The following is a 25,625-nucleotide window of genomic DNA, read 5'->3' on the forward strand; positions in this document are numbered from 1 at the left end:
TCCAAGTTCCTCAGTCCCAGAGATGTCTTGACTCCTGTGGGTCTCCACTCACTTGCCAATGGTGGTGGCTTGAATGAGGATGGCCTCCCACAGACTTATGTTTGAATACTTGATCCCCAGTTGGCAGAACTTTTGAGGAAGGATTAGGAGGTATGGCCTTGGAGGAGGTATGTTACTAGCTTAGGCCATTGCAGCTAGCTTCCCCTGCTTCAGGATTGTGGATGAGATGTGATTTCAGTCACTGCTCCTGCATCATGCCTGCCCACCCGCCCCACTCCCTGCCAAGATGGCCATGAATTCTTACCCTTTAAAATTGTAAGCCTCAATAAACCCTTTTATAAGTTGCCTCTTTGCAGCAATAGAAAAATAACTAAAAGACAGCACCATAGTTCATGACTATCAGTGTGGATAGCTACTCTTGTGTTTGCATGTGATTTGTCCTTTGTAATCTTGAAAGACCTACTCCCCTGTGAGTATGTCACTTTAGTGATGGGCAAGCTTCTCTTGGCTGATCAATGATTGCAATGCTCTCCTGTGTCCCCCTAGGATCTGCTCCATGATTTTATTGGTGACTCATCATCCCAGAACATTTTCTAAATATAACAGTCCTTTGTTACTCAGGGTTTGGTGAACACTTACTTGCCTTCACATCTTTACTAAAAGGCAGATATGGAGAAGTGTCAGGAACTAAGGCAGGCTTTTATCTGGTTGTACAAGGGAAAATTGAAATGTCAGTCTAATATAGGGCTTGATTATTAATACTTAGATTGGATGAGAACTGCTTAATTTCTCTGTGTAGTAGTATGCTACAATCAATTCAATATTTTAACATAAATCACATATTTTTATAATCATAACTACAATGATGAGATGAATAGTATTCGTTGAATATATTCCATGTAAGGCCTTATGCTTACTAATCATTATGTTGTCTAATGCTGTGTCAATTTATTTTTGGTTACTATAGCCAAATACTTTAAGCTGGAATCTTAGAAAGATATGGAGTTTAGCTTACAGATTAGTGGTTGTCAGTCTAAGATTGGATGGCCCTATCATCTGTTCTGGCTCTTGTAAGGAATTTCTGGCTAAATCACAACATGGAGGATGGTATCAGTTGAGAGATGGAGCTGGAGAGACCTTACAGTATGACAGAAAGCCAGAGGGCAGAGGGGAGCAGCCTTTCTTTAGTCCTGATTCACTCTTGCTAGATCTTCCTGATTGCAACCAACCTGATCCATTCAGAGGGTGATGCTTCTATGACCTAATTCAGTTGAACTAGGCTATCTCCTCTCAACACTGTCACACTGAGGACCAGACTTCCCTCTAAGAAACCTAAAGGGAACTCTCAAACACTTTGAAGCCATAGAAAACTCTCATATCAGTTCCTTGAAGTGTGAATTTTATACCCTTGTTTTAAGTAGAGGGGCCTGATACACAGAAGTCACTAGCTTGTAGCCAGCTACACAAGTGATTGTTTATAACAAGATCTGGTTTTCAACCCAGGCTGATGTGACTTCAAATGTAACATTTTGAACTGTTTTCCTGTATTTTTAAAAGGTATATTTAAAATCAGACAAGTCAAGGCAGAGGGGTGGTGATTTCTCCAGGTTTGCATGCCACTGAGGATGATGTAGAACTCTTGTCTCTCAGCACCTACTCATTGGTCAGCCAACTTCCAGTTCAGACAGATACCGGGAATATGCAAGGGGATGGCTCAAAACCAGCTTATTCCTATTCTGTCCTCTTAGAAGGAGCAAGTTATCATGCTAAAGACAAAACCCTGGTCTCTCCCCTCCACTTTTGGACAAGACTATCAGGAACTGATTTCATGATGGCCCCAGTGTCTGATCTGTCTTCTGCCTGTAGTCTCATGAAAGGTCATGGAGATTTACAGCTTAAAATAACTCATACTCAGTCCTAAAAACTGCCTTGGTGAGGGACCTCGTTTGAATCTCAGACCCCTGGCCAAACTCCACCTGCTACATCCTACTTGGCAGAGCTGTGGTTCCAGTTCCCTGAGTCTTAGCTGAGACTGGATAATTGGTTAGGTTGTTGGGTACCCCTGTGGAACTCTTGTGGCTGTTCTGCCCTGTAGGTTCTAGGATCCATGGATAGAGACATGTGGGGCCTGCCAGGTGCCAGTCTTGGTCCCAGGGATTGTGGGCAAGCCAGACACCTCTTTGGTCTTTAATCGGTCACAACCAGGGACCATGGGAACTCTCACTGGCTTAGAAACATGGATCTAGATTGTGATTTATGGGCAAGTCTTAGTATTTGCTGACATATTTTATTTCATAATTATAAAACACTTCTGCCATGCACTGCAATTTTAATTAGCCAGAGCTGTCTTTTCTTAACAGAGAACTTTTGTTTGGTAGTTCGTAAATAGAGAAAGAAATTTGATCATCACTAAAAGCAACATTTTATTTCTTACAAGAGTAATCTTTGACTCTTAATTCAAACTCTTTATCAACAAGAGCACAGGCTCACAGTTATTGATGGCGGGCAATACAAGAAATCTGCATGGAATTTGTACCTGTGTTTAGGGAAATGAAAGAAGACAAAGACAGACTGAAAATGCTTTCATCAAATACAAACCCTAAGTGCGACCAGCATAGAAATTCCAGCCGAGGCAGATGGGGCTCAGGTGGGGTGGGTGGGTACACTGTTTTCACAAGACTCCCTTGTATTAGCAGATAAAATGTTAGATCATTGCACTGGATGCAAGAGTCTATGAGAAATCATTTAGGGTTATATCTTAATATTTCTAGGTTTTTTTCAGATTTCTTTTTTCTGATCACTGTGTGCATGACTTGGGAATGATACATTTGATCTGCTTTGAATGTAAAAAGGAAAAAATTGTATTTCATTTTATGTAATTATTTTAAAATTATACTTTAAAATTAACTTCATCTCCTATGAATTTATACAACAATGCTGACTTTTGCATATCATATTTGCCCATATTTAGTTTTCCTGACACTTATTTTTATATAGATTTGGCATATACTTGGGATGTGGTGCCATCATTTTTTAAATTTAAATTTTGGGTTTCTCAAACTTACAAAATGTGACGGTTGCCAATGTTGTTATATTTTGAGATGTAAATGTTGAAAAATTGAATAGACATTGGTTAAGAATTAGAAATGATATGGGTGTGACCCTGATGCTCTAGGTCTTGGCTGTGCCGAATATAAACCGGGTTGTGTTGGTAGGGAATTGTCCATGCGCACACCAGATGTGTGGTAAACGTCTCTGTTGGTAGGGAGTTGTCCATGCGCACACCAGATGTGTGGTAAACGTCTCTGTTGGTAGGGAGTTGTCCATGCACACACCAGATGTGTGGTAAATGCCTTTTGGTACTTGGTACACACCTCTAAGCACAGAATACAGAGTCTGTCTTCTAAGATGCTTAAGGCCCTACCTTTTGGGTGTCCATTAACTTCTCAGTCCTTATGGTACTAAGTCCCTTCAGATTGGATGGCAGTCTTACAGACTCCTCTGTATGTACACACCACACACACACACACACACACACACACACACACACACACACATTGTGTGCTAGGGGTCAAACTCAGGCCTTCACACATTACTAAGCTCTCCACCACTGAGCTACATTTCCAACTTCTCATCTCCAGATTACTCCACCTGCTCTTAAATGCCCTGGGTGCAGGCCATCAACTCTGCTTTGTTTACAAAGAGCCCCAGGTAGGCTGCTGCACACCCTGGGCAAGCCTCTGCGAATCCGAGCAGCTCTGCACTCAAGCTCTGCCTGCTCTCCCGTTAGTACTTGGTGCTGAAGCCAGGTGCGGCCAGCCCTCTGCCCACCACTGTTCAGGAGCTGATTTTCTGTGGTTCTGGGTGTGGAGGTTGCATTCTTCTGACCAATCTGCTCCTCGTCATGTGGACTTTTCTGTAGGGCAAAGACAGCCAACCCCTCTCCTTTGTTCTTGCCTCTAGATCACTACTATCAATCAGAAATGTCTGTCTTTCCTTATGTTTGTTTTTCCTACAGGGCAGTCTGTTGCCACAGCTGCTGAGGACTGTGTCCCAGGCACACTGACAGTGTCCACTACTTCACAACTGAGAATGGTGCCCCAGGCACACTGATAGTGTTCACCATTTCACAGCTGAGCATTGTGCCCCAGGTACACTGACAGAGTCCACTACTTCACTGCTGCTCTTTCCCAGGCTTGGGCCCCATGGCTCTGCTTCTGATCACCCAAGGCAAGGATTGCCGACTTCTCTCCCCCTTGTCAGACTGTGAATTGGCCATCCCTTCTCTCCCCCAAACCTCTTTCCACACGAGGCTCATGTTTTAAGGCATTTTAGAGGCGTGTCTAATAGCTCTGTATGCTATGCTTTCAGTTCACACTTGAGTGTCTAAAGAACATTACTGCTCACCATTTGTTCTCGACCTTCCTATCGCTGCAACCCTTTAATACAGTTCCTCATGTCATGGTGACCCCCAACCAGAAAATTATTTCTGTTGCTACCTGATAACTGTAATTCTGCTACTGTTATGAATTGTAATGTAAATATCTGATATGCAGGATTTCTGATATGTGACCCCTTCGCCCCATGAAAGGGTTGTTCAAAGGGCCACAACCCACAGGTTGAGAAACACTGGCTTTAACCAAAAACCTGGCAGAAATCCCTGATTGACACTCGGTAGATGTTGGTTTAGTTTGCCTTGTTCATACACACCATGGTCACCCTATTCCCCAAGTCTTCCATTTTGGATAATTTTAATGTTCTCTCCTCTTCTCTGAGAAATGCCACGATAAGATGGAGGCTGAACACGAGTCAGAGCGTCAGTGCCTTGGGTGCTAGAAGAAGCTGCAGCAGCCTTGTTTTTTACAGGGGTAGACCAGATATCCAGAAAGGAAGTTTTTATGTGTATAGCCTTGCCCCCACTGCCACCCCTGCTGTACCCCATGCACTGAAGAATAGAGCAACATCCTCTAAATGACAGCACCAGACAGTCTCAGAAGGCTCCAGGAGCAGCTGATTCATTGAGCTTGCCCCGTGGACAATGATAATTTATTGCAGTGTCCAGTATTCTGTTTGCAGCCTCTTTAAATGTTAATGATCAATAATATAATTATGATGGGGAAGGTTCCTGGGCTAGTTGTGGGTTTAATTGAATTTTCAGAGCCATCTGGAGCTATGCAGAATTGTTTTTATGTTTCTTTCCAGACGTGCCTTGGGTGGCCTTTAGTCACACGATATCAAGCCTACAGCAAACACTGCCCCTAGGCTCTAAGATCCAAGAGGGAAGATCAGAGTCTTGGAGGTGCATTGGCTGATGGGAAATTTGGTCATCTCCAGCCTTTCCACCACTCCAAGACAGGGAAGGAGGAATATTTGGCTGGCAAGGATGCAGCTCTCTTAAGAATGGGGCCTTATGCAGCTGGACAAGGGGCCAGACCAGCGGCCACTTTCCATGATGAGAAACAACTTTCTGTCTGTTCCCATATCTGTGAGACTGTTGGTAATCTGGTACTTACCGACATTGCACCCTGTCACTTTCTCCTTAAATGCCTCTCCATCCCTGCTGACCTCCTCCTAAAGCTGTCCTGTACACAATCTTCCTCAACACTGTCTAAGTGGAACCTTACTCCTCCTCTACCTGTCCCTTCCCATTGTAGCTCCCTGCTTTATCGCCTTCCTTCCTTCCTTCCTTCCTTCCTTCCTTCCTTCCTTCCTTCCTGTGTGTGGTATGAGTTTGTGTATATCACATTTGGGCCTGACGCTCACGGAGGCTGAACATGCTGAGCCCTGCTAGATTTACTGAGCCGTGTAACTGTGAGCGATGCTGTCACCTGTTTTCCTAAGCCTTTAGATTGTATATACTCACAGATAACTAGAGCACTTTTGTTATGCCCAACATTCCACATAATCTCCTCTAGGAGACTTGGGCCAGAGATCCTTCCCTTCTCCTCACTCACACCCTCTCTGCCTTCAGACTCATCCTGTGTCCTGTCTGTTCCCCATGCCCTCCACATCCCAGCCCCTCTCACCCATATTCTTCCCCTTCTCCACCCTCTGTATAAAGTGAGGCTCCCATAACTATTCCCTTATGCTTTTGCTCCTTCCTTCCTAGTCTTCCTTCCATGGACAGCAATGTGAGCCAGCGCTGCTGGCCCTGCCCTGAGCCACAAAGACATTCCTCCTTTGGCCCTGTGCGTGTGGTTGGCGTCTGAAAAGGCCTGCTTGGGAGATGAGCTTGCTTTGTTTTGTCAGCTGAAGACACATCCTGAAAGATGAGGTGACTGCTTTTGCTTTTGGTTTCCTGAGGCATGTCCAGGAGGGCCCTGTGTCTGTAGAACAGAAAGTGGCTCCCAGATCGCAGGGCATTTGGGGTGATGCAGGCCCACCGAAGCGGGGTGAGAGAGTCCCAGAGAGGAGGGAAGGGCTTGGGAGTCTCCCGTGGATGGTGTACACAGGTGTCATTAAGTGTTGCTCTGGAGAGTGGGGCCAAGGATGCTCTCTGTGGACATTCAGGGCCATAGCACCATCGCTCTGGGAGGGTTTTTCCGTGGGGATATATTGGAGACTTGGGATTTCTGTCTGCTTTGTACCCATCCCTGGTACCTGCTCTCCCAACATACCATGGATGCTCTAAAAAGACGTTGGATAGACAACAGGGAGCCACAGCTAGGCCAGATGGTGAGGATCAGCATTTGGAGTGGCTAAGGTTTCCACGGGGGGCACAAGTCAGAGTCCTCTTAGGGTTGTACAGGTGGATCCTCAGGCCCAAGTAGAGAATGCCCAGCCCAGATTGAGATGGGATTTCTTGGCAAGCCAGGTGGGCACACTGAGTCAGATTCACATCCGCAACGGAAGGCAGAAAGTGGACACGACTCACCGTTGATTGCATATTTAAGAGGCTCTGAATGACATGGATGTATTGATTACTTCCTTACGAGAGCCTATGGCATAGATCTAATTTTAGCTCTTGGTTTACAAATGAAGAAACCGAGGCTCAGAAACTGAGGCCATACAGCCAGGATGTGAGGCCAGACGTGTCTGCCACTGCGAGATCTGTATTCTTACTAGTTATGCCTGCATCTCCAGCCATCATGTATTTAACCTTATCTATAAGCATATCCAGATAACGTATCAAACTGCATGAATGATACAGTAATTCTGACAACAGGTCTAGGTTAGGATAAACCTCCTTTCCTATTAGTAGCCTACAGCACCACAGTGGCCTGTGTGTCACCTGCCACTCAGAGACCTACAGCTGGCCCCTGATGAGCACTGACTGTGGGTCTGGTCAGTTCATTAAAGAGAACATTTGCAAGGTGCCATAAGCCACTTTAGTCTGGAACTTACTACAAACTAGAAGTCCACGAGCAAAGTAAAACAGCTTTATTCATCAACCAATAAAGCAAGGCATAGACAGAAGGACATGCCACGTCAGTCCCTGCGCTGGGTGAGGTGACCAAAGCCGCACTGAAAGGCTCACTCAGGGTGGCTCTGAGCCATCACACAGGGTTATGGGTTATGGTTTCGGTGGTTGCTTCATAGGAGGTTTTCTCCACATCACAGTAAAAGGGCTTTTTTTTTTTTTTGGTCAGAAACATGCATTTCTTAGGGGAAGCATTCATCAATTATTTTGGGAAGACATCTCTTAACAGCTATGTAAGGAGGTTTGAGGATAACTGCCCTGTCTGCAAATGCAATAGATTACAACTATGAGGGCCATTGCGAGCCTGTGGGTGTCCCCTGTCCCTGCAGAGAGCCATCAGCTCCCTCAGGGCAGTGGTTTGATAACAGCTTAGGAGCCATAATGGATGCTAATGGATTTGGTGGCTAGAATCTGTCTTTGTAAACCCTCTCTAAAGGATCTTAATTTCACTAAATTTCACCTCAGTGGTCACCAAAAGCAGCTTCCAAGTCAGTCAGCGCTTCCCTTTGCCCACAGAACGAAGGTCCTTATTAGCCATATGTGGCTCAGCGGTTAAGAGCTCTTATTGCTCTCGCAGAGAAACCAGGTTCGGGTTCAATTCCCAGCACCACGCGGCAGCTCACTGGTGTCTGTAACTCTAGTCCCATGGGATCTGATACCCCGCTCTGGCTGCTGAAGGCACCAGGCAGACATGTGGCATGCAGACACACATGGGGGACAAAACACAATACACATAAACAATTAACAACTGATAAACACTAACCATGTACGATGATGCTGCTCTAATTGAAAGTGACCCAGGTGAGCTGGATGAGGATGGTAAGGGGAGGAGCTAGTGAGAGGTGAGGTACCTCTGTAGACCTCTGGGAAGCAAAGCAAGGGTTCCCAGTAAATTCCCGCAGGGACTCCTCTGCCAGCCTCCAGAGCAGGAAGGCTTTCCCAACACCTGGGGCCAGCACAGTGTGGCAGTGCATGTGGTGGCTAAGGGTTCAGAGGAGAGGCCTTTTCTGTATGTGTGTGAGTCTGGGTCTCTGCATGGCGCTTTCCCAGCTGTATGGCATGAGGTGACGGGCTCCCTTCTCTGTTAGAAAGCCGAGCGGCTGCAGCTGGCACAAGAGTGCAGCCTGTGTGCGAAGAGGAGGGTGGCCTCTGCTGGCACCTGCCAGGGGACTCCTCCACTCCCTTCTTCCCGAGTGCCTCTCTCTGTCCGCCCCGATTGTGAGGGGCCCTAAGGCCTCCTTCAGTGCTGCCCAGTTTTACCAGCAAGTCCTCTGTGCTTATAAAACGGCTTCCACTTCTTCCCTTATTGGAATTATACTTCTGCTGGGATGAGTTAGGGATCTGAGCAATTCATCCTATGATTGGTGGACCAGACTCTCACAGACATTTCTGGACTGACTTGGTGCTTGACTTAGAAGCTGGTATTTTCTACATCTGAAATTACAGCGCCACACATTCATTCCCTGGACACAGCGCTGTCCACAGACTCCCACACCCCCTCTTTTGTCTCCCAGCACTGATTCTAGTTCGTTTTCTGTCGCTGGGACCAACACCATGGTCAAGAGCAAACCAGTGAGGAAAGGGCTTATTTCATCTTATGCCCATAGCCTATCTTGGAGGGAAATCGGGAAGGGTCTTGAGCAGGAACTTGAAGCTGAAACCACAGAGGAATGCTGCTTGCTGGCTCTCCCTCCTGGACTAAGAACAACTCTCTTATATAGTCCAGGACCATCTGCTTAGGGAAAGGCACCTCCTACAGCGAGCTCGGCCCTCCTGTGCCTATAAGCTATCAAGATAATGCCCTGTCCCTCCAGGACCACGTGATGTGGGAAGACCTTCACCTGAGACTTCCTTTAGGTGACTCTGGGCTGTGTCAAGTTCACAGTTAAAGCTGGAGCTACAGAGCCATCCAGCATGGCTGCTGGAAGCAGAACTTGGGTCCTCTGCAAGAACAGCAAGTGCCCTTAACTGCTGAGCCACCTCTCCAGCCCCATGGTGGGTATTTGTCACAGTAATGGCAAATGTAGCGGAGACTATAGGGAAATGTAAGTATATTTCAAGTGTGAACAATAAGGAAAACATATACAACAGCACATTGGTTGTCTGCTAGCATAGAAAAGAGCACCTATGAAAAATACAGAAAAATAGTTCCATTCTAATAACGAATCGAATTACAAAATCATTTACTCTAAAGCTAGAAGTCTGCAAATCTATGTGCACAGGAAAGAATTAGACGACTGAAAACAAATTAAAGCAGCTGCTGTCTGAGGTACAGGAGTGCATGTTATTGCCTTACTTTTAATTATCTTCCTTATTTTTACCATGTCATATAAGAAACAAGATAAGCGATATGAGAACTCTTGTCTGCAGAGGTCACCCGAACAGCCCTGCCCCGTTCTATAGGAGACTTTGTCCTTCAGCCCCTCCCAGACAGCCAGGCTTTTTCTTACTCCAGGCTTCCTTCCCCCCTCTTTCATGTTGCCTCCTGCTCCCCAGCGCACCCCCTCCCCCCCCGGCCATCTGCAAGCCCATGTTCCCTGTGTTGGGGACAGCTTTATTTTTCCTTACGTTTCTGACTCCCTCTTTCAAAGCCACCTCTTTCTCCATGACTCTTTCCCCAGCATTTTTGTCTTAGTCTCTTTTACCGGCTGGCTGGTCTCAAGTCCCCATGTGTAGCCCTTTAGCGGATACAGGCTGGATCCTATTGATTGGCACATGGCTCACAGTCAGCTGAGCAGACCTCTGCTCCCATCATGCTCTACCTGCTGACATCCATCAAAACGGGAGTGGCTAGAGCAGTCAGCAGGGTGCACCCAGTTAGGTCCCATAGTAAGTGGAATAAGAAGTAGAAGAGGGTGGTTCATAAGACTCTTCTATAATTAGCATACTTATTACATCAGTTATTAAGTATACTAACAAGTATATAATAACTAGAGATTAATTTTTTATTTCTCCAGTTGCAATGTGGAGATCAAATCACTAATATTTTTTATTAAATGGAATTTTATGTTCAAATTATTTTTTAAAAGTACGCTAAGGCCATCAGATGTGACCTGGTTTCCAGGGACTGGGAGTTTGAGGGTGAGGTGCTTGGTGGTTAATGTAGACCCTGGGGCTCCAGTTCTGCGCCTCCCCTTTAGAGCCTCAGAGCCCACGAGCCCCTCCCACAGCTCTTAGGACTGCCCTTCGCCTGGAGCCTGGGGTTCTGTTGTCTTCACTGAAAAGACTAGATAAAAGCTCAGATGTGATTCATTCATTTCTTCAGTAATTATCTCAGTAGTTTTGAGACTACTTGCCTGGGTCTGCCCTAAGTTAAGGACACAGTGTAGACTCTAACTGGAGGGTTTGAGTGAAAAAATTAAATAACTAAATAAACATATCACATTCTCCACAAATGACGGCATTGGGATGGAGGAGCGGCTGTGTGGGAGGGATAGACAGTGACGTCATGCTGAGATGGGGTGATCAGGACGCCCCCTGAGAGACAGTTCTGAATCAGGACAGCTGAAGGGATGGGGTTGTGGAGTGTGGAGTGTTTAAAGAGGAGGGCTAGACCATGGGGGAGGTCAGAAGGGAGCTCAGTGTGACATGAGAGTGAGGGAGGCAGGAACCAAGCCATGGAGCAGCCCGTGGGCCCTGGGGGTGGCGGGTGGGCCCTGGGGGTGGCGGGGTGGGCCCTGGGGGTTGTGGGGGTGGCAGGGTAGGCCCTGGGAGTGGCGGGGTAGCAGGGTGGCGGGGTGGGTCCTGGGAGTGATGGGGTGGCAGGGTGGTGGGGTGGGCCCTGGGCGTGGTGGGGTTGACAGTGCTGAAGGGAAAGGAGCTGCCAGCCTGCCATGGTCCCCCGACCAGGAAAGGGCACCCACCCTTGGCTTCTGGAGTCTAGGTTGCTGAAGGCTCACTCAAAGAGAAAGACAGCAGAATCCCCATCATGGGAGCCCCTCTGCCCAGACATGCCTGGGAGGTAGTGGCCTCTCCTTGCAGGTAGTTTGCATTTAACATGGACCCAGCCTTACTGCTGGGCTCCTCCAGTGCTAGGCACTCTCCATAGACTTCTGGGGAGCCACCACTGGCTTCTCTACTCCATCCTACTTCTGTAGTTTGTCCTGACATCACCCTCATGACCAATTGTGAGCCATGAGCCCAGCCTCAGTGATGATCACAGACTGAGCTCCTCATTTATACGGAGATAGCAGATTTAAGCTTGGACATGACCTGATATGATTACTGTGTGGTGCGTGTGTGCATGCGTGCATGCCTGTGTGTGTGTGTGTGTGTACGAGGGAGAGAGAAGATGCAGGAAGATCACTTAGAGGCTAATACCATTCAGGCATGATGTCAACTGTGGCTCAGATTGCATTAACTAACACATCCATATTAAGCAAAGTTTTCCATCTGCAATTATACTTACAAAACTCGCCTTCCATGAAAAGGATTTGCAAGTGTCTTTAGACAGATGAGTGCTAAAAAGGAACGGGGCATTATGGGACACAATGGAAGGAATTTGTGAAAGATCAATTCCTCATTTAAAGTCTAAATCTATGGAAATTTAGAACCAAAAAATATGATCCAAATGTACACTTTTCTTTAGCATTAAGTCTATTTAGAGTTAGCCAGAAGTCAAGATCTTTTTGATTTATGGGGTAAAAATGATAATCTGAAGATAGTTCTTATTCTTTTGCATGTTGTGATAGTAAATGGTTTGCATCTGTTCTTGGGGATGAAGAGGAGTTTCTGTTCCTGTGGTAAAAGCCCGTCAGACTCCTTCCTGCTTACTGACCCTCAATTCCGAATGCAGTCGTGATCTAGCTCAGTCTGCTGCAACAAGCCCAGGACCCAATGGATACAGTTGAGCCCATTAAAATTGTGAGCCACAGGAAACGTGGTAAACAAAGAGAAAAGTGCTCCAAAATATTCTTCTTTTACACAATGGTTCATGTGCAGCAAACAGCTGAAAAAGGCAGACATGCTCAGAACTGTGATGACAGTGGCAGCTCTCACCTCCAAGACCAGGGGTCCCTTCTGCGAGTTAACAGTAGTGTCCTGTCATTAGAGAAAATTGTGTCAGGCATTTTACAAGCTGCCTGTAGGAGGGCAGAGGGGCCTACAGGCATTTCCACATACTGTGTCCCTCCATCCAGGGTGGAATGTGGGGATGTAGTAGTAAGTCAGTCTAATGAGAGAGCGTGCCTGAGACCAGTTGTGAGTATCCAGTGCTTCCTGATCTGAGACCCGAAGGCAGAGTCCCCATTGCTTCCCTCTGACTGCAGGACCCACTGGGACTCACCTGAGATTGCCAGGGTTTCCCTGAATAGCAAGATGCTTCCTGAGGTTCCCAAGCCCAAAGGGACAGAGTTTATAGCAGAGGCATTGGAAATGTTGAGTCTATATTCTAGGGACAGCCTTGAGCGTCATCTAGGTTCTGCTAGATGTGTTTTTAATCACGAGTCCTAATTACAGAATTGGAGGAGCAGCAAGGCCTCTGGTTTCCCACCGAACACAGCACATGACAGACAGGATGTGCACTGTTTCCAGAGAGACTCCCACCTTCTGTGAGTTCATGCTCCAAAGCTGAGAACCTCTTGAGAGCTTTAAAAGCACTAACTGATGCGCTTCCCTCAAGGCTTACTTTTCAGGACTGGTTAGGGACAGGCCTCCGTCACAGAGCTCCCAGGTGGCTCTGTTAGGGAAGAGAGGTACAAAGTCCTTGGATAGCGATGGTTCCTATCCTGGAGACTTAGAACTAAGGGGTTGTGTAGCCCAGAGTCTGGAAATGAGTCCAGAATTTCCCACAGAGGGTGTTTCTGTCCGCCTTGTTCTCAGAAGGAGATTGCAGCCAGATGCATTTTGGTTGGTACAGTTGAAGGGGGGTGATGCCCTGGGCATTCCTCACAGAAAAAAAAATAATGACCTGGCCCAAAATATTGTAAATAGTGGTACTGAACTCATTTAGTTCATTTAGTTGGAGGGGTAGTTCTGCATACAAAGCCAACATGATAAATATCGTCAATTGGATAATCTATTGTGTTCATACAATTTTCTTAGATTATGTGTGCTAATAAGGATTGAAGATTGTTCCTTAGGTTAAACGTTCTTATATATAGATGCGAAAACTGAGGTCCTAAGATGGAATTACACACATAAAGGGCATTGAGACTTTGACACAGGGAAGTAGGCATCTGCCAGGTACTTCCCTAGCGCTTTTCTTAGGAGGTGTTTCAGGCAGAAAAGGGATCATGAGTCATACATATTCATTCTGATTATTCGTTCTTTCATTAACATTTCCTGCTGGGGAAAACCACACTTCCTGGAGTAAAAGACAGCCCTTCTAAGCCAGGTGATTAATGGACACTGGGCAATTTTTGTGCCACGTGGCCAGGCTGGAGCCACGGAAGTGAGGAAAGGAATCCCTGAAGAGGTGGATGATTGACGCGTTGGTACCAACATGGTTTGGCAGTGGGCAGCCTCACGTAGCGCAGCTTGGGGTAGCGCCTGACCAGCCAGGCTGCTTGCTCTCATCTCGATGCTGAGCATCTGCTGGAACAATGTGCCGCAGGGAAGCACAGTGGGGGAATGTCTGCCTGGGCATGTGCCTGTCTGCCTGGCCCCTCCAGTGTCCTCTGGAATGGCCTCCTGTCCCCAGGTCCCCTTTGTTCACTGGCCTTGCCTGTGCTTTGTGCAGACAGAGGAAATGAAATGGGACTCAACAGAGGTCATTTGCCCTCTCTCCAGTGTCCTGTCCATGGAGGATGCACACGGGGGGCAATGCCAGCTGCTTGTGGCTGCTGCTGGACCTCACTTTCTCTTTTTCCTGCGAGGCTCTGGAAGGTTAGAACAGCATGTGATTTTCCGGAGAAGCCCCTGGCTAGCGTCTATATCCATATACCTGGTAAGCGAGAACCGTGCCACCACGCTCCTAGCTACCCTGCAGTGCTGCTGTCCAGCAGGCTCTGTTTCCTTCTAGCAGCTTTTCCAGTAGAAAAATGGATCCATTTATGACAAGTCTATAAAATGAGTGCAAGGTGTTCATCTGGCCCAAGTCTCCGTCTTCCCGGCAGCCAGACACTCTCCCACTGAGCTGTTTCCCCCTCAGTGTTGCCCTCTGAGGAAAGACTAACATGGTGTTGAGTCGTGGAAACATTTTTATGAGTTTCTGTCCCTGTGCTTATAGAAGAATCTCAAAATGAGGGGCAGCGTCAGGGAAAGAGCTGTAGAGGTTGCTGGCTTGGTATGTGTGATGGTTAGTATGATTATCAAACTGACAGAGTATAAAATCAGCTAGAAAACAAGCCTCTGGGGATATCTGCCCAGGAGTTCCTAGGCTGGGTTAATTGAGGTGGGAGCTCCCCCAAATGTGCACTGTAACCATTCCACTTGGCGGGGTGGACTGAATAAACACAAGAAAACAAGCTGAGCACCAGCTTCTCCTGCTTCCTGACTACGGATGCAGAGTGACTCCCCTGCTTCTTTGCCTTGTCATGATCTGAACAGTCAAACTGAGAAAAACTCTTTCTTCTTTAAGTTTTGTTTTTGCTTTTTGAGACAGAGTTTCTCTGGCTGTCCTGGAACTCCCTCTGTAAACCAGGTTGGCCTCGAACTCACAGAGATACACCTGCCTCTGCCTTCTGGTACTGGGGTTAAAAGCGTGTGCCACCACCGCCCAACTTAAATTGCTTTTGTTAGGTATCTTTGTCTCAAGATGAGAAAGTAACTAACATACGAAATTGGTATGGAGTGGGGTTGCTATTGTATTAAAGATGATCGTGTGCTCTGTAGACCTTTGAGCTGTTTTTCAAGATTAATGTGTGTGTGTGTGTGTGTGTGTGTGTGTGTGTGTGTAACTTAGAGTTAGAAAAGCCCTAAAACGCTATATGCAGAGCTTAATGGACCATCCTCATGGGAGTTTAGGACAGAATGAGCCCAGCTCTTGAGTCTTCGTAGGGTCATAAGCACACTGTCCGTGCTTCTCTTCTTTTTTTCTTTTTCTGGTAAAGAACTTAGCTATATTCTGCCTGTGATCTGATAGCTCAGAATTATTGGCGACATTGCTAGAAGAAATCTCAAGACATGAGCTTGTAGGCTAGGCAAGGGCTACTTCTCACGGCTTTTATTTGAATCTGTGGGTGAGAGACAGTGCAGTAAAGGGAGCAAAACTATTTGACGAATGTGGGAACTGGAAGGGAAAGGAGAGAGTTACAGACAAGATGGGCGGCTGTAATTACTGAAGATAGCATCTTTAAGAGAAACCTCCTGCTGTGCACTGGGACAATAGGAAAGGTGCCCTGAGGGTAAGACTGAAGTCTTCATCTTGGGAAAAATCCAAGTTCATCTGAGAGGAGAAAAGCCTAAACTGAAAACATCACGGACCCTGCCAGAAAAACAGCTGCCTAGGGCGATGTCCCAAGATCCTGGCATCTCCAGCATCCCAGGGTCTCTATTACAAATGGGGCTTCCTTTTCACAGCTGCATGCAAATACCTGGCCCAGCAACCACTGCACAAGCCTCCACGACCCTCTCTTGCATCTTTTACACTTGTAAAGCCATATACCACATTCATGATGTTACCAAATTCTGCTGTCCAGTTAGGAAGCTACCTGGTTCCCTCAGTTGAATCAGCCTTTGTGTGGCGACCCTGGATAAACAGCTCCCCAGGGAAGGCAGACATCACCCCTTTAAGTCCACAGGCCATGAAGCAATAAAGAGGAGGAAGAGGAGTGAGACTGTATTCTCCATTAGACAAGTTGTATACTTCACTAAAGACAGGTTCTGGGTCTCTGTGACAGTCACCGAGCGTCACCACATACTGTCTACTGGGTTTGCTTTATGGATCAAGGTTGAGCTGGAATTGAGATCTAGGGTCCTTGGACCTTTCCAGAGGGTGTGCCTGGAAATGCCCTAAGCTTATTTAGAGTCAGTAGATTGTGGAAGAGGAAGGCCTTTGAGAAGGGTATTTGAGACTGAGATAGGCAGCAAGCAGGCCTACTCAGCTGGCTATGGCCCAAGGAGATGATGAAGCATTTTGAGCAGCTACAAGCCAGAGTTAAGGGGTGGTTTTAAGTAGCTGAAGGGCACAGCCTCATCACTGTAGAGCTTTGGTGCAAGGCAACATGAGGGATAGAGGCTCTTATCTCTGATTTCTCATAAGGTAAAATTGCTCTCGGAGGTGGGTGGCAGATACATCCTCAAGTGAGCCCTTGATATGCCCCCTTGGCTGTGAGCCCTTCAATGAGCAGACTAACACTGCCTTCTTCAGAACCACAGGAGCTGAGGTCTGGCCATATTTAAGATACACATATTTTATTCCACTTGAGTCTCATCAGAGCATGTGAAGTTGGCCTTATTACCCTAGCTTTAGTGATGCGAGCAGTAGGCACACAGAGTCTAAGTGTCTGCTCAAGTGATTCCATCAGTAAATGGTTAGACCCAAACTGACCTCACTGGGCTCACCCTCAGACACATCTCGAACACTGTCTTTAAGTGCTGCAATACCGAGGTTGAGTTACCCTCTTTTGTTTTTGAGACAGGGTCTTGTTATGTAGCCCTGACAGTCCTGGAGCTCACTCTGTAGACCAGGCTGGCTTCAAACTCACAGAGACTCTGCCTCTTGAGTTCTAGGATTAAAGGTGTGCACCATGATGCCAGACTAAAGCAGAAGTCATGGAGGATAGTCACAGCCTCGCAAGACATTTGGCCACTCCAAGGGGAATTTTATACTAGATGATGTCCTTACCATGGGACCATTTTTTAGCATTCTTGGGGGGAGATAACAGGACTAGTTAGAGAATGTCTCAGGTCAGTAGGACATCTTAGAGTCTCCAAAGGTAGTCATCGCCGAATAGCAATAGTGGTGCTTCCCTTTTGAAGTATAGGGGATTGCATCATTTCCAGAATAAATTTATAAAAACTCTATGAAGAAAAAGTGCATTCATCTGCTTTTGCAGCTAGAACATGAAATTGCTTCAATGACTCAACCAAGACCATAATGCTATAGAGTATGAGTCAGGCTCGAAATCTGTCTCCTACACCAGTTCAGAATTGTCCTCTTTACTAGGTGCTCCCCGTCTTCATCTAATGGCCACAGACACTGGGCTAGATGCTAGGGTTAAGTCCTGCCAAGAGGCACTATCTCATGCACGGTCAGGCACAGTGTCCCCAGCCTCTATCTATCTATCTATCTATCTATCTATCTATCTATCTATCTATCTATCTATCTAATCTATCATCTACCTACCTGTCTGTCCGTCTACCTATCTATCTATCTATCTATCTATCTATCTATCTATCTATCTATCTAATCTATCATCTACCTACCTGTCTGTCCGTCTACCTGTCTATCATGTCTATCTGTCTGTCTGTCTATCATCTATCCATCCATTCGTCAGATACAAAAGGCCATCAATGGACTTGTCCACTGGCCTTGACATTTGTCACTTGGAATCCGAATGTCCAGGGTAGGACTGTATTTATGAAAGTATGCTCAATTTCCTAAGTTAAAACTGAAAGTCCATTGTATGATTCATAAGCCCTTCTAATACTAGGCATTTTCATTAGTGATTCACAATAGAACAAATGTCAAGAAAAGCTACAGGGCTGTCTGCCTTTGCATGATGGCATGCATGGTCTGAGGGAATTTGCCCAGCGGAGGTCTCTGAAATCAGCAAGGTTAGCATTCCACAGAGGTCCTTTATCATCTTCCCACCTACGGAGGCAGCAGACACTTGACATTCGTGACAGATATTTCTAGAGACCTTTATGATTCCCTTAATTGGAAAATTCCATTAGGGCAAATAATTTCCCTCCTGAATCCTTTTTATCCTGACCCCAACGACCATGACCATGGAGAGCTTGGGTTTTCTATCTCATTCATTATCACGTCATTTGCACCTTCAGCTGGCAGTAAGAGGGACATGACTGTGAGGAAGTGGCCAGATATCTGGGTTTATTGGGTAATTCTACCTTCAAGGACTGTTTTGCTAGAGGATCTGAATTTATGTTTTAGGGAAAAAGGGTACTGTCTGTCTGTCTACAAGGTAGGCAAGGTTGTGATTGCTTAGTCAAATCCTGTGACTATAAACTGCAGACCCCCAGTATTTCCTGTTTCCTGGCTGTTTCAAACCCAATCATCTTGCCCTTCATAGGGCAGGAAGCTACTCGCTGGCAAAGAGAGGAGTATTTGGAGATTTGGAGGACCCCAAGCTCATCTTCACCAATGTCACACAGCCCCCACAGCAGGCTTGTTTGAACCCAAGGGTGTGGGAAGTCTCAGAGTTCCAGAATGAGACTTCTGTGCTTTGGTTAAAAACAAAGCAAAAGGAAAACCTGGTAAGTTCCAGGGTTAGGTTAAAAATGCATCCCATAAACTGAGAATATAGATTTGAACTTGAAGCTTGACTTCCCCCAGCACTTGGCAAAACTTTGCTTTGCTTTTGGGCTCAGAGCCTTGGGGAAATAACATTTTCTTCAGGACTTATGATCATTATTAAAGTAAAAGAGCAGAAAATCTTATGAATCGTGAAAACCTCCTAGGTCCCTTGTTGATGGCTGGTTTATGCCCCCTGTCTGCTCCCACTTGGATAATCAAGGAAGAGGAGAAATATCCAGGACCCAAATTGGGCCATTTAAATATCATTTAGTTACTTCTTCTTCTTTTTTTTTCTTTAAAGAAGTTTTATTTTGTGAGACAGGGTCTTTCAGTGTAACTCTGGCTGGGGATATAAGGGGTACTGAGACGCTTTGATGAACTTTCCTTTGGGCATCTACTTGAGCTATTAAGAACATTTATGAGACTCTGGGGTCCATGGTTCTCACTGCCCTCTTCTCCAAGCTCTCTACGTGACTTTCCTAGGGGCAGAAACCCAGCTCAGTGCTGTGCTTCTCAGCAAGGCCTGGGGTTTGCTTGCTGGCCCGTGGGAGCTCTCCTGGGAGTGCTCCTACAGCAGTTTGGAGACTGATTTTTGTTCTTCAGGCATAAGGTCTGCCCTGGACTGATTGGGAGTCCTCTCTGTTGGGGGATGGGAGCCCGGGTAGGAAGGGGTGGTGAGATCTGAGCAGCTCTGCGGAACTGGCAGTTCCCTTCCAGGCAGAATGGGGTGTCATCACAGTCACATTGTGGGGACACGGATATGCATGAGCACGAAGCTAGGCCAGCGGCCCTGCAAAGCCAGGCAGGAAGACCAGGAAGGGTGAGGAAGCTTACCTTTTTGACTTCATATTTAATGGCGAGTTTGATCCGGCTCAGACTTGGACGGTGGTGGTCGGACCAGACTTGCAAGTTCACATCCCCATTTAAAATCGCTTCCACCTCTTCTGTGTCTCGGCACAGGTCCAGCACGCCCACCACAAAATCCTTGCATTGCATAGATAACTTCCTGTAATCGTTCTAACAGAATAAAGAGAAATCAGGGTGTGTCACACTGAACCGCACAGGGTGACTGGCGCAGCATAGCACTGAGGCCCAGCATTGGTGGCCAACAGTGAACCTGTGAAGGGCCTTGGAGCCAGAGGTCTGCACTAGACTGGGCCTGACTTCTCTAAGTTAGCATTTGCTGAGTTTGTGATCCACAAGCCACTTGAGTCAGTCACCTTGGGTACACGCTGAAGTCACAGATTCCCAGACTCCACCCTACTCCCTGAGCCAGAATTCCTAGTGATTGGGCCCAGGAATCTGTCTTGTCTGTGCATCTGCCCCCCCCCCCCACCTGCTAGGTTCTTTCAAAGCAGCAGGTCCTTGTGCCTAAAGCTGAGTCAATTCTGAGACTGTAGGGAAATGTCACTTCTGTCTGTGCTGGTGACTGCCTCACAAGGCTTTACTGGAAAGCTATGGCTGGGAGGCTGAACTGGAAAACAATATACACAGGTGTGCTTTTTCTTTTCTTTTCTTTTCTTTTCTTTTCTTTTCTTTTCTTTTCTTTTCTTTCCTCCTCTCCTCTCCTCTCCTCTCCTCTCCTCTTCTCTTCCTCTCTCTCTCTGTGTCTCTGTCTCTGTCTCTCTCTCTCTCTCTCTCTCTCTCTCCCTCTCTCTCCCTCTCTCTCTCTCTTTCTGAGACAGGGTTTATTTGTAGCTTTGGAGCCTATCCTGGAGCTAGCTCTTGTAGACCAGGCCGGTCTCAAACTCACAGAGATCCACCTGCCTCTGCCTCCTAAGTGCTGGGATTAAAGGCATGTGCTACCACCACCTGTCTTCTTTTTTTAAAAAAAATTATTTATATATTTCATGTCTATGGATGCTTTGTCTGTACGTACATATGCACACCAAAAGAGGGTACCAGACAGTTGTGAGCTGCCATGTGGGTTCTGGAAATTGAACTCAGGACCTTTGGAAGAGTAGTGAGTGCTCTTAACCACCAAGCCATTTCTCCAGCCCCACGGTGTGTTTTTTTCATGTTCTGGAAAACTGGCTTATACATTAAAATATGAACTATAATTCACATCTAACATGATGCTCCCCTGCCGCATATACATACTTATCTAGCAAATTGGGCTCCTATGCTCCCTGCCTACTGAATAAACACTCATAGGTCTTGACCCCTTCACCAGCATCTCCCCTTCCTTAATGAATTGCTCCTGAGTCTCTCCTTCCCCAGGCCAGTCTTTCTGAATACCTTTGGGAGGTTTACTTAGTGACATTCCAACTTGTCTCTCTTCCTAAGAGATAGTTCGGAGTCCAGACAGTGCTCCAAAATGCTGGGAGAAAAGAATGTTCCATGCCACCTCCACACCACCTTCCCCCTAGACATTTTCTCCCTGAGGCTTCCTTTTTGATTTCTTAGTTGAAATCACACACATGTCAAATGTCACTATGCTAATCACTGTCAACAACCCAGGGACTCACAGCCCGCAGCTGGCAGATAGGACAGCTTTGCCCTCCCGAAGCCTGGATTCCTCAGCAAACAGGCAGTTGCTGGCAGAGGAGCAGTGCGGGCGTTTGCCGGAGTTAATTTCAGCTCCTCCTGGATGTCACATAGAATGTCACTTTGCATTAGACTATGAGGTCAGCAGTGCTTGTTTGCTAGGGGAAGGCGAAGGATCAAGAAAATACTCTCAGACAAGAGTGGCCATGCTCCATTTTTATTCATAATTTTGGTAGAAAAAAAAAGAGTTTCAGAAACTCAGTGGAGTCATGGCTGCTGCCGAGCTTGGGCAGATTGGCATGCAGGGTCCGTGGAGAGTGTTGGGCATCTAAGACTGGGCGGTGTTGTGACAATTAAAGCTGCATTCTGTCTTCCTTTATCCCTAAATTCACCCGCTCACTGATCATTCATTCATTCATTTATTCATTATCAAGAATCTGCAGCATACCAGGTAGTGGAGTTACCAGTGAGAGGTGCAACTCTTGATTCTGCGTACTCTGGGGTAAAGGAAGCTGGGCCTCTACCCTCAGTTCCATAGGAGAGGAGCGAATGCCCAGTGAAACCTGCACAGAGCCTACCCTGGCCCACATCACTCAGAGGTCATGTTTGGGGATGCAGAGGTTCCCCAGTGCCAACAGGCAGCCCAGAGGAACCATCTCAGTCCTCACAGAAACCTGTGATGGAGGGACTGTCATCAGTTCCAGCTGAAAGGCGAAGAAACCGAGACCCTGAGAGCTCAGAGAGCTGCATGTGTCTGCTCTGCACAGTCATGCCTTCTCTCTCGCGGGTCACAGAGGACCTTGTTTGCTGTCAGAAGAGAAGCCCTCCGTGCTCACCGCCACACAGACTGCCCCAAGTGCCTTCGTGCTCACGAAGTCTGTTCCTCTCTTTCCTTGAACCAGTCACCTCTGCTCCTTCCTAAACCGGCTCCTCCACTCAGGCTGGGTAGCTGCTCAGGGACCAGCTCCTCCACTCAGGCTGGATAGCTGCTCAGGGACCAGCTCCTCCACTCAGGCTGGATAGCTGCTCAGGGACCAGCTCCTCCACTCAGGCTGGGTAGCTGCTCAGGGACCAGCTCCTCCACTCAGGCTGGATAGCTGCTCCAGGACATTCTCCACAGTCTTCCTTCCTCCCTAGTGCTGCCAGCTTTCCCGCCTCCTACTGGCTCAGCATACACACACGCTGTTATTTCTTTGTCTTAAAAATAAATCTCTCCTGACTCCCATTACTGCTCCAATTTCCTGCATTATTTGACAGCAAAACTCTGAACGGAGTTGTCTAAGTCACTGTCTCTAGTTGTCCTTTGGAATGTCTTATTGTCCCAGTGAATAATGAGTTCACGGCCTGAACACCACTGGGACTGTTCTGGTCAGTAGCTGGCTCCCAGTCTTCCCCTCTCTGACTGGGTGACGGCTTTGACACAGTGGCTGCCCCCACCTCCTCCATGCGTGTATTCACCTGGTTTCTAGCCCGCTTTCCCACCCTGTGTTGTTTATTCCCCATATAACTATTATTTTTGCATTCTGTGTTGATTTATTTTCATCATATCTTAATTTAGAATGTCCCAAAGAAGTGTCCAGTCCTAGACCATCTCCTTTATTTCGCGTCATGGCTCTCAGTGCTCTGACCTCTCCACTGTGATGACCTGTGAGCCATAACAAACCATTTCTCCATTCTCCTTTGTTGTATTTTATCACTATACTAGTTAAGAAAAGAAGACAGTGTTCCTTGGTGCCTCATAGCAGATGAAGTTCTTTTCAGCTTGTCAAAGCCTTTGGCTTCCATAAAACCAGAAGGTGGGTTATCCAAATGTGGACCTTGCCATACTCTTTGTGAGCTGCTGTGTAGGCCTAGGCCTGTTTTGCTTCATCTCCTGTTAGGAAATGCTTGAGTCTGCTCTTTAGAAGGGTGATGTGGAAGGTGTTTGTACCTTGTGGGAACTGGCGGATGCTGGCGAGCCACCTCACTGGTGGAGGCCCCACTGGCGGAGGCCAGCAAGCGGCACCACTGGTGGAGGCCCCACTGGCGGATGCTGCTGAACCTCCCCACTGGTGGAGGCTGGTGAGCCTCCCCATCACTCACGCTTTGGACCGCTGCACACAGCTGTGCTTCTTTGGACCATGAGCTGTGTCTGTGCCAGACAAGGAGGCCCTAGCATTTTGCCTTTTGTAGAACGGCAGATACATGGGAACTGTATAGTGTGTGTAACCCTTCGAGGTCAGACTCTTTCCCTCCGCACCATCTCTCTTCAGTTCATCCGTGTAGTCATGTGCATGAAAAGCTCATTTCTTTCTGTGTGGTGGGGCCACGCTTTGTCTACCCACTCCCTTGCTGAAGCCATTGGTTGTTCCTAGCCTTTGGCAAAGAAGAGCAGAGCTGCTATAAATGTCAGTGTACACGTTTCTGTTCGAGCTCAAGTTTTTACTCACTAGCGTAAATACTAGGGACTGGGTGGCTGAGCATATGGTAAATGCAAGTTGGATTTAGTAACTTACTTCTGGAATAAGCATACCATTTCATATGGCCTGTCCTTTCCTGGATCCTCTGTCTTTATTTATGTAGCTTTACATTACATGCCAAGGTTTGGCTCTCTGAATCCCTCAGCTTTGTCATGCATTTAAATATTGCTTTGGCTTTTAAAAAATTCTTTCATTTTTTACATAAACTTAATAGCAAACTTATTCATATATTTAGGGAAACTGTGTTGGGATTTTGTAATGATGTTGGGTTAAATCTGTAGATGAATTTCTGATCCCAACACAGATAGCAAATGGAAATCGCGAAGCAAAGCAGTTGCTATGGTAAACCTTGGTGCTGAGATTGCTGTTTTAACAGCATCACTTTTAACAAGTTCTTAGTTTTCTTGATTTTGTTGAAGAACTCCAACTTGTCAGTTTTGTCAAAGTGATTGACAGATAAAAATCAGGAGGAAGAGCAGGAGAGGCTCATTACCAGTGGGGCAGAGAGAAGTGACTTTCTCAGGTTGATGCTGTGGAGACGCCCACACATTTCAGGATGATTAACACTCAGTCTTCAATGGAAATCTGAGAAATCAAATTTCAAAAGACTGTGGACTTCAAATCGACTCCAGCATTCTTCCCTTTGGGGACCTAGTTATGTGGAGGGAATATTTACTGAAAGCCTCTACTGGATCAGAAAAGGGAGGCTGTTAGCAGAGATGTGTACTCTGTATGTCTGGAAGGAGCTTTGGTTTCTGACATGCAGCTGGGTCCAGAGATGGCCGCAGCAACAGTTACAACACAAGTGCTCTAAGCACGGTCGTCTGCCATCACTCACTCACGGCTCTCCCTAAGTAAGAGCATTGTGGTTTCCTTACTGAAGATAGTGATTTGGGGGTCATGAGTCACCTGATGAAACGGTTCTGGGGGACCGTGAGGGGTATGGGCACAGAGCACTGAGGAGAAAGAAAGGCCCTGTAGCCAGTGGGACAGATGGCGCTCTAGAGTTGTGTTGTGAAGGAGACAAGAAAAACGGATAAATAGTTGCTGGGAGAAGCAGTCTCAAGAGTCTTTTCTTTTTCCTCACTTTCTCCATCTCTGCCTTCATCCCTTTGGTTGTGGTTTGATGTGAAGTGGCCCCCAGAGGCTTGTTTGTTTGGAGACTTGGTCTCCAGCTGGTAGTGCCATCTGGGGGTGGGTGGGGGTGTGGCACCTTTAGGAGGCAGAGCTCATGGGAGGGTCAGTAGGGTTGAGGCCTTGAGGCACTGCAGCCCAGGTCCTGTTCATAGTTCTCTTCCTGAGTATGAACTCAGTATGCACAACAGACTCCTGCTCATGCCAGCGGATCCTCCCTGCCCCTGCTGCATCCTCCCCCCACCACTTAGGCTGTCCCTCTGGAACTATGCCCCAGTGAACCCTTTCCCTTAAGAAATTTTGTCAGGGCAACAGTAAAGTAACTTCCTCCCCCCCCTCCCTCCCTCTCTCTCTCTTCTTCCTTCCCTTTTTTCCTTTTTTTGAGTTAAATATACACAAAATCGACTAACCAAGAGCTAATAAGGGAGGTGGTAGATTTGACGAGAACTCAGATACAGTTTCGGGTAGACTACAGGAATGAATGGATCAGGAGCACTGGGGGTGCAGGTAGGAGGTAGCAGACTTTACACTAGCCTAGGGTTGAATAGGGAGTTGGAGAAGAGCTAAAAACAAGGCTCTATCAAATCTATCAAAACAAACAACTAAACAAAACAAACACCATGAAAGAGCCCATTTGCCCATTTGAGGTTTATGGTGATCAATTTAAGATGAGATCATTTTTTCCATAGATGCATTGTGCTTCTTGGGTGCTCACACTGAAATGAGGCAGAGACTTGGGTTTTTCCGAACAGAAAACCCAGAGGAG

The 25,625-nt window shown here is 46.8% G+C and overlaps 1 protein-coding gene across 1 annotated transcript in view; it reads right to left on the bottom strand.

Annotated features, from left to right (window-relative positions):
- Positions 1-25,625, bottom strand: part of LOC121444936 (short transient receptor potential channel 7) — a 120,867-nt gene that overhangs the window by 58,638 nt on the left and 36,604 nt on the right. The window contains exon 3 of the mRNA XM_041646881.1: positions 19,614-19,796. Coding sequence (XP_041502815.1) covers positions 19,614-19,796 — 183 coding nt within the window. The remainder of the gene's footprint in view (positions 1-19,613; positions 19,797-25,625) is intronic.

This window comes from Microtus oregoni, unplaced genomic scaffold (genome assembly GCF_018167655.1).
Source record: "Microtus oregoni isolate MIOR12 unplaced genomic scaffold, Mior012 000148F_ref0000004, whole genome shotgun sequence".
Taxonomy (NCBI): domain Eukaryota; kingdom Metazoa; phylum Chordata; class Mammalia; order Rodentia; family Cricetidae; genus Microtus; species Microtus oregoni.